This window comes from Vombatus ursinus, unplaced genomic scaffold (genome assembly GCF_900497805.2).
Source record: "Vombatus ursinus unplaced genomic scaffold, bare-nosed wombat genome assembly UNPS02006874.1, whole genome shotgun sequence".
Lineage (NCBI taxonomy): Eukaryota > Metazoa > Chordata > Mammalia > Diprotodontia > Vombatidae > Vombatus > Vombatus ursinus.
In genome coordinates, this window is record NW_020946652.1 from 3,172,052 (window position 1) to 3,181,746 (window position 9,695).

The following is a 9,695-nucleotide window of genomic DNA, read 5'->3' on the forward strand; positions in this document are numbered from 1 at the left end:
AGTTGATACTTGACTTATTTTTTTTAAATTTTAGAGAAAATTCACAGTCATTCACAAGGATTTCCCTCTCCTCTGTTCCTGTTTCAGCCTTGTTTCCTCCCTTTCTCCCAGAAATATATTTTTAGAAAGTCATTTGCTAAGGAGATATCTCTCTCTCCTTTTTTCTTATAAAAGAAATTATAAATAAAAATGCAAGGGTGCTGGGGATTTCCCTGGGTTGATTGATATAGATTATGATACCTTGAATTTTCTGAGAGCTCTTAATCTGATAGAAGTAGAGTTTGAAAAGTGAATGAAGCTTATTCTTGGCATATTAAGCTTGTAAAAGCTCAGGGGCTCTCCTCACGTCTTAACTGTGGAGTCATTTATTGCCTTAAGTATTTCACAGGTGACAAAGATCAATCACCACCAGAAAGTTAAATGATTAAATGAACCTTAAAATTTTAGGCTCCAGGTTTTAGATAACTTGTTCTGTACAAGTCTGGCCTTTTCTGGAAAGTATATTTAAGAGGGGGAGGGAGAGAAAGCTGGAAGTTATTGTAAATGAATGATATTTTTGATTGAGTAAAGAGGGAAAAGCATCAGGCTCACAGGTTTTTAATTTAAAGCCTATCTGTGCATACTTCTTAGTATAATCCTAAAGGACTATATTTTGGGATGTTTAATCATTCAACCCTCAGCCCAGAGGAAAAAGATGGGCTTGACTAGCTTGGAAAGTGGGCCACTGTCAGAATGAAGAGACTCAGCATTATCTTTCAGATTATTTCACAAGACAAATTTCTACCATCAGATCACAAGGCATCAGAATTCTGTGTTTCACTGCACTCAAAGACTTTCCATTAATTCAGTGCAGCATCTCTGGAAGGTACACCAAAAGAGCAGAGCTGCTCAGAGGTCTTCAGCTTCATGCTTTCCTTGGGAGTGGAGCAGAAGAGCTCAGCTTTATCTTGTCCTGGGCAACACAGAAAAAGGGATGCCCAGTGACCCATGCAAACCCTCCCCTTTGAGTATTGCTCTTTAGAGGCAAAATGCTGGGGTCCTCTATGCAGCTGACAAACGGAAGCTTGCAAATCAAGTCACCTTCCCTGAGGGTGGGAGGTCAGGTGGCTGCTGTCCATGGTGTGGCTGCTGGAAAAGAAACTGGCCTGGGTTGTTCCAGCAAAGAGGCCTCCCCCACTGCTAGCCGTAACCCTGAGCACAACCTCTGTGCACACTGCCTGTCCATGGTTGGGGCTCTTTGCTAGCTTGGGCCTAGGCTGAGGGTGATGGTAGACAAATGACCTTGAAACACATTCCACATATTTGAAAACCTTCTGACAGTCAGCTTAGGGAGAAAACAAGACTCAGAACAAAAGTCAAAACCACAAATGTGCAAACTGCTTAACTAAAGGGGAGAAGTAGTCAGACTGGTTATAATGGGAGCAGTGTATTTATGTTTTCAACCTATAGACAACTAGAAAGAAAATACCTTTTCAAGTCCAAGGTCTAAGGGAGGAAGTGGACCATAAGAGTCTCTATGTAAACAAACCAAGGAACATGTGAAAGAGTAACAGATCTGTTTCAGTGTGGGTTATGAAAAGTAATAGCCTAAAGACTGAGAAGGAGAAGAAGCAAAGTAGAAAAGTTGGAGGGGAGGAGGGAAAACTTCAGATATTACTTCCAGTCCCAAAAGGTGAGGGTCCAGTGTGGGAAGGCTCTTGTAAACACACAGCAGATTTGTGGCAGTGTTCACTAGTTGGGGTGGGGGTGAGGGTTTCCTAAGACTGTTTAGGAACCCAGGTAAACTTCCAGCCTCCTTCATCTCGCCGTACAAAGGCTTGTCCCTGATGGAAGGAATGGGTTTTCACATGGCAGTGGGGTGTCAGGGATGTGGAAAAGGCCACATCTGTCTTGTTGGGTGAGACATCAGGGGTATAGCCAGGCGAGGTGAAAGGGGGGAAAGGGTTGGGGGCCAGGTTAGACATGGTTTGTAAAGCACCTGGTTGGTTGTACACTCCAGAGAAAAAGACCAAGTCGTCCTCCTGCTGGCTGCCTGTGTTGTGCAAGGGTGCCACCTGCGCACTCTCATAAGAAGTGGGCAGCCCCACAATGCCATGTTCATAGCTGGCCTCCTCACCAGAAAACTGTGGGAATGTGTTCCTTTCAGGCTGAGAGAGCACGGCACTGTAGTTAGCTGGCACACTATCATCAATGGTGTCAAGGTCTTTCAATCCGAGGGTCTTCAGGACCCAGGAGTCCACAGGAGGACTTGGGCGCCCCTGACAGGCAGCAAACTCACTAAACAGGTTTCTCTTGGCATTCTTGGGATGAGGGGTATCCATGGCAGGGTACCTTCCCTCCCTTGGTTTCCTCTTCCCATTTTCTGTACAACCATAGATTTGGGTGGGTCCATTTTGTATCAGCAATTTCTAGAGGAGACAAAATTTACACACTAGTGAAGAGATAAGAAAATGAGGAGCCTTCAAAAAATAAGTCATTGTTCACTTTCAATCAATGAAGAGAGTCTAAACATTGGAGGTGTCTGATGTTCCCAAGTACCTACTTACACACACAAAACAGAAGCTCAACACCATTGATTTATTTTGATAATCACTAATTATAGTCTCTCAAGCATTCATTATTTTTTTAAAATCATTAATTTGTTTCTTTTTAGCTTTCAACGTTCACTTCCATAAGATTTTGAGTTTTACATTTTCTTTCCTTCCCTTTCCTCCCCCCTCCACAAGACAGTGTGCAATCTGATAAAGGCTCTACTTGTACATTCATATGAAGTATATTTTACCATTACCATGATGTAAAGAAGAATTAGAACTGATGAGAGGAACCACGAGAATGAAGCAATGAAACAAAACAATAAAAGAAAAGGAGAGCAAACAGTCCGCTTCCATCTGCACTCAGACTCCATGGCTCTTTCTCTGGATGTGGATAGGATTTTCCATCCTGAGTCTTTTGGAGTTGTCTTAGGTCCTTACATTGCTACGAAGAGCTAAGTCTATCAAAGTCAGTCTTCACACAATGTGGTTGTTACTGTACATAACTTTCTCCTGGTTCTGCTCATTTCACTCAACATCAGTTCATATACATCTTTCCAGGTTTTTCTAAAGTCTGGTTGCTCATCATTTCTTATAGCACAATAGCATGCCATTACATTCATATACAGTAACTTATTTAGCCATTCCCCAATTGATGGGCATCCCCTAAATTTCCAATTCTTGGCCACCACATAAAGAGCTGCTATACATATTTTTGTACATGTGGGTCCTTTTCCTGTTTTTATGATCTCTTTTGGACACAGACCTAGAAGTGGCATTGCTGGGCCAAAGGGTATGCACAACTGTATAGCCCTTTGAGCATAGTTCCAAATTGCTCTCCAGAACAGTTAGATCAGTTCACAACTCCGCCAACAATGCATTAGAGTTGCAATTTTCCCACATCTTCTCCAACATTTATCAATTTCCTGTTTTGTCATGTTAGCCAATCTGATAGGTATGATATGATGCCTCAGAGTTGTTTTGATTTGCATTTCTCCAATCATGATTTAGAGCATTTTTTACATGACTATAGATAGTTTTAATTTCTTCCTCTGAAAACTGCCTGTTCATATCCTTTGGCCATTTACCAATTGGGGGATTCACCCATTCATTCTTACAGCTCCTGGGGAAAGGCTCTGCCTAGCTACCTTTTGGATGGCTCTCCTCAGGGAAGGTGGAACAGCAGAAAGATTGGAAAGTTCATTGGATTTGGAGTCAGCAAACCTGGGTTTAGAACCCAGCCCTGCCTTTTGGTGCCAGTGTGACTAGTCATCTCTTTGGGCCTCAGTTTCCTCACTTGGCCTGGAACAGACAACCCCAAAATTCTTTCCAGCATGAAATCTATGGTCCTATGACCTGTAATAACCACTCAGGGAGCTATGCAATAACAGACAAAAGCAGAGTTTTCAGCTATTGGACGGTTTGAACTGCATCATTTGACACAATTTTCTATTCAGTGGCTCTCAATAAAGCAAATAAAATAACAAAGAAAGGAAAACAACCCACTAGAGCTGTTTAAAAAAAAAGACCGGACAAAAGGGGGAGGCTGGACAAGTAATAATTTCTAAAGTATATTTCAGAATTTCCTTCACAATGCTCAAAAATGCTATTTGTTTTATACTTAGAAAAAAAATCCTTAAGCCTAGAGGGATGACACACCCTATTTAACATCACACTTTAAATCTCAACTAAATCTGAACTTTGGCAAGAAGCCAGGACTGAAAACTGAGAATGAAAGTGGCCACATTCACTGGATGAACTCAGAATCATATTATCTGACCAGTCTTTATCCCTTTACACCTCTGAAGCCCAGCAAAATAAGCAGGATAAAAGGAGGGGACCAAATGAGAGGCTTTGCTGCATGTGGTTCATGTCTTTTAGGTCCTTGAAATCTAATGCAAAATATGTAGCCCTGATAGATGTTTTCCTTTGCCCAACTACCTTCTGGTCAGCATAGAATGGGAGTTCTTAACCTGACACTAGTAAATTTAAACAAACAAACATTTTTTTAATAATTGTATTTCAGTATAATCAGTTTTGTTTATAATTCTATATATTTTATATTATGCATTTAAAAACATGATTCTGAGGATGGGTGGACACGTTTCATAAGACTACCAAAGATGATGACCTAAGAAAATTTAAGAATTCTTGCCATAGAATTTCATTCCATTTTTTTTCACTTCTCTTCATACCTTTCTTCCTTCATTTGCCATTAGCCTCTCTCTTTGACCTTGCCCTTTCTTGTCCTGAAGCTGCCTTTCCAACTCAACCTAGGATGTTTATTCCGACTAACATGTCACCTAAGAGAGCAGCACAGAACCACAGGCAAGATCTATGTAGACGGCCCCAGTGGTATCTTCTAGCATTACAACCACATTCTTTTTGACTTGACAAACCAAAAGAAAAAAAAAAAACAAAAACAAAAACAAAAGCAAACAAACAAACAAACAAAAACTTTGAGCACACCTTATCAAAACTCGTCATTTGCCCTTGGAAAAAAGTAGTCCACATTTTATGAGAAGTGGTCAAGGTTGGGACTCTATCTCTACCCATAAAAAGGTCATTCCTCTGTGTAAGGCTCACTGTATGTACAAGAACAAACTCTGTAACCTTTTCTGTGTAGAAGTTGTCTTAAACAAAGCCCCCTTTTAACAGTATTTTAGGAAAAGAAGGAAAGAGCAAAGGAGAAGGAATGGTAATCAATGAGCTATTCCTTTAGGTTGTCCACTCAGTGTCACGATATCTAGAAGGTGAAGCATCCCAGGATGTTGGGAGAGCCCCTTTGGTATGTTTGTAAGCTGGGGTAGGGTGGGATGGGGGAAATATAGATGAAAGGGGTTTCTTTCTGAACTTTCCTGACTGGGATGTCTCATGTCACACCGGTGCCTCGTTAATCCCCAGTTTCGTTCCAAACTCGACTCAGTTGCTCCCTCCCCCAATACTAGTGCTCTCCTGCCTTAAATTACAATGTATTCAGTGATTCAGTGTGTGTATGTATGTGTATATGTGTATATGTGTGTGTGTGTGTGTGCAGCTTTTCTCTTCAGTTAGAAAGTAAGCTCTCTGAAGGCAATAATCGTTTCACTTTTGTCTTAGAATCTCCAGCCCTGAGCACAGCGTCTGGCATACAGTAGGTACTTAATACTTGCTGACTGACTAATTAAGCTAGGTTATGCTATAAGGTCATGGAATTAAAAGTGTATTTCCAAAGCACCTGTTCAGTGTCTTGTATCTCTTCCAGGACCTCAGAATACTCTCCAGCACTTCCCTGACCCCTGAACTCCCTCCTGGCTTCACAGTGAAAGCATCTCCTACCTTGGCTCTCTGCTCAAGACATTTCACCAAGGCTGAGTTCAGGTATTGTCTGAGGTTGTTGTTCTCTTCATGCAGCCTAGCGAGTTCTTCCTCCTTCTGCAGCAGGGTGTCTTGGAGCTAGGGAGGAGATGCCCACAATGGTGAAAGCTGTTCTCCAATATTGACTTTGTAACTTTATCAATTGGCCAATGGGCCTGCTTAGACTCCATTATGCCTTTGTTTACTTTATGAAGACAATCTTGGGCAAATTCTAGTCCGACATTCAGTGCGTCCTTCCCATCCCCCATCTGACTGTTCAGTTTTCAGCTTTCAACTTTGCCTGTTCTTTGCAAACTATTTGACAAGATTATGACATTCCCAAAATGACCACTCTGGGTGAATAACTCCTACATGCATGCATGCAGGAAAGTAGGGACCACCCCCAGTTGCTCCAACAGAGAGAAGGTTGCTCAGAAAAAAATGCTCTCCTGGAACCTGGCTCTCTGTAGTTCACAAAGGAGCTGGGTTCAGTCTGATTTGTCTTATGGGACTTTGGGTTAAATTCCACTGCAAACAAGAAAACCTCTAAGATAAGACGGCTATACTGAAAAGATTGTCTCAACTTCTTTCACTCAATGGACTTTCTTGGGCTTTTGGTGATTGCTGGAATCCCATCTATTGAATGAGAAGAGGGAGTGAAGGAGGGGAAGCCAAGTGAAGTTGTCACCCTCTGTAAGGACTCAGGGGGCTGCATTATCCCAGTAATCAGTGGTTACCTGCTTGTTTCTATAGAGTTGTGAAGACAGCTGATTTCCTGCCCCAGCATAATCCTCGTGAACCAAGAAATCAAAATCGTTGCATTGTTCTGGGGAAAGACATAAAGACACCTTTTGTTGGCCCTATCCATGTGAGAGAATCTATCTGAGGGCTTTGGAAATATTCCAGGGAATGTCAGCATCTTAATTACTCCAGCCAAGGAGATTGTAGAGAAAAATCCTAAAATCACCATCTAACATTTTCAGATATATGAGTCCATGGGGGGGAAATATATATATATATATATATATATATAGCCATAGAATTTGGTTTCTGCTGGCCATAAAGATAACTTGGTCATTGTGCATATATTGATTTTAAAATATTATCAACAATAGTTACACAAGTGCACACACATGTATTTTCAAAAAAATTAATGCAGTAAGCTTTTGTGGTTTTTATTAGCATACATAACAATGTAATGTATTATACAATAAACATGTGTGGAAATTATATATAATGCAATGTGCATACACACCACACACGAACATACACATACCCATATGTGTGTGTTTGTATGTGTAATTTCCCATTGAGAACATTGTTCAATTCTATCTTTTTTTGCCACCTTTGGACCACAAACCAACGAAGAGATTTTATGTCAATGTCTCTGGAGTCAATCTATCTTGGTAATGGAATTGTGTCCTCAAGGAAAACCCATCTCCTGCCTGGGCAGATGTTTCCTTGGACAGCTAGCTATGTGGTGGTAGCTGCATTGTAAAGAGTTTAGACCATCCTTGTCTAAGCACCTTTCCTGGGGTAACACATCCTACCGTCAGCGTCATTTGGCTGGACTTGCATCATCTCTAGTCACCATATCTTGTCCCCTAAGGAAGTGCTAATGACATCATAGCAGCAAAGGAAACTTCCACATGATATTAAAAAAAAATAATGCCTATAGCATGACTCCATGGGTCATATATGCATGCAATATCCCTCTCTTACCTTCTTTCCAAATAAATTTCAAAATCACTCTTTGGCTTGAAGTGTGGTCATTTGAAGGAGTGGGAGAGGGGAGAGAAGGAGTTGGGGATTTGGGCCTCAATTGCCTGGTTTAATCTTACTTCAAAGTATATGGTGATAGATGGCTGAAACAGAGTTGGCTTTCTCTCAAGCCCCCTAAAATTTCAGTATCTTTTAACTGCTATATACTACCTATGAGAAAGTACTGTGTGGTCAAACTAATAGCCTCCATTCTTAGAAACTGAGATATCTCTGTAATAAGTATCATTAATGAAGACCATTTAATACTAAATCAATATTGATCACAGTTAGGTATTAGGGTGTCATGGTATGAGAATTCAAATACATACCCTGGCCTTGCAGGAAGGGGCTTTCACCCCCTACATGCTCACTCACCAAAGACACAAGTGTTCTCTTAGCCATATAGAATGACCACTTACCAGTTACAAGACTCTGGAGATAACATCTCCAAGAGCATCCTTGCCTTCTCTCAAACCAACAAGACAGGATTCTTCTAATGGGAAAGGTTGAGCTTCAAATGGGCATCTCGCTTCCAAAAGAGCTCAATGAAATTGGACAGCACATAATGCCCGGCCAGCCAAAGATCACCCAATGAGTACAATGGCCCTTTTCCCTTCCCCAGAACCACACATGATGGCCCAAAAGCCAAATAAAAGTTGATACACAAGAAGGTGACCTCCCTAGGTTCCCTCTTTGCCAGAGGAAAACCAGCAGGTGCCTTTGTTCTTGGATACATGATGATTTGGGCTTCTTTGAAAATGAGCTAGCAGTCCCCTCTTCTGTCCAGCCCGAACTCCCTCCACCTTCCCAGCTGCTTTCCAGTGTTGGGTGTAACTGGTGGGCGTGGGTGTAACTGGTGGGCGTGGGTGCCGTAAAGCTCCTGGAGCAGTGTTGGAGAAAGCAGAGGAGCCAGACTTACCCTGTGCCCTGGGCTCTTGTTGCTGCCCTCTGTTGTCCAGGAGACCAGCAGCCCAAAAGGAGACCCAAGTTTCCCTGGAAACGTCAACACTGGATGCTGACGTTGAGGTGGAATGGGGGCAATTATAGTCCTGGCCCCCTGCAAAGTGCTGATCTTGGCAGGGGAGACTGGTGCTCTGTAAAATACAACACAAGGGGTGGGGTCCAGGGATGTGGGGTGATGCCAAGCAGGACAGAAAAGGTGGGAGGAGGAAGGAGACATTAGATACACTTAAAAGACACAGTGAAGGTAGGAGAAGTTGGCCTCAGCTTCATTTCTGAGTGGCCAAAGTACGCTTAATAGAATTTTTTACTTCTTGCTTTGACCAGGAAGCAAAACCAAACACCCAATCCTTTTGGACAATTAAAGCATCCCAATCAGTCCCCGTTTCTCCTTTCTAGTATATTTCTTGTTCTTTAATGGTTAAATAAGAAAATAACATAAGACAGAAGCTCTAAGTAGTATTCTAAAATTTTAGCGTTCCGAATATGCTCACTGAATGGTTGTCAAAAAACAAACAAAGGAAAACAACAGAGAACCTGACCTGTACCTGCTGAAGCTGGTCTACGACACCACTCCCTCCAAACATGAATAAAAAAGGGGAAAAAAAGAAACATATAGTTTTGCTTTTATAAGCAGACACAAAGTCTGAGATCTGTTTCTCCCCATTGGTCAGGCATCACTCTATGTGATTAAGGACAAAGTGGGGCAAAAGCCAAACTAGCAAGACCCCAGATTTGTCTTCCTCGTTGATTTGGCCAGAGGATCCTAAAATAAGAGGAGTGACCCCAAGAAATGAAACAGTTCTTGACTCACCTGAGACAGAAACCCATCCCCCCCCCAAAAAAAACTAAGGATATAAAAAATAAAAGATGTTTTCTTTTTGTTTTCCTGCAAACAGCTCATGTCCAACTTGTTCAGGCCAGGAATACTGTAACATACTCAAGGACTAGTTGGCTCCAAGCCTAGTTCTTTCACTGGAAGTTGCTGGTTTTGCACTTTTCAATTGATGCAAGCACACATGCATACATTTTGTACATAAAATAATAAAGTAATTTAAGTGTTTAAGCTTGTGTGGTGAGTTCCCTCAGCTGCATCTGAACGATTAC

The 9,695-nt window shown here is 41.7% G+C and overlaps 1 protein-coding gene across 1 annotated transcript; it reads right to left on the bottom strand.

Moving 5' to 3' along the window:
• Nucleotides 1-1,695: 1,695 nt before the first annotated feature.
• GMNC (geminin coiled-coil domain containing) lies at nucleotides 1,696-9,419 on the bottom strand. The gene is made up of 5 exons (XM_027848773.1): nucleotides 9,403-9,419; nucleotides 8,548-8,816; nucleotides 6,605-6,693; nucleotides 5,850-5,966; nucleotides 1,696-2,408 (listed from the first exon to the last, which is right to left on the bottom strand). The coding sequence occupies exons 1-5, from the start codon at nucleotides 9,417-9,419 to the stop codon at nucleotides 1,758-1,760; spliced, it is 1,143 nt and encodes a 380-aa protein (XP_027704574.1). The 3' UTR covers nucleotides 1,696-1,757.
• Between the last annotated feature and the right edge of the window lie 276 nt (nucleotides 9,420-9,695).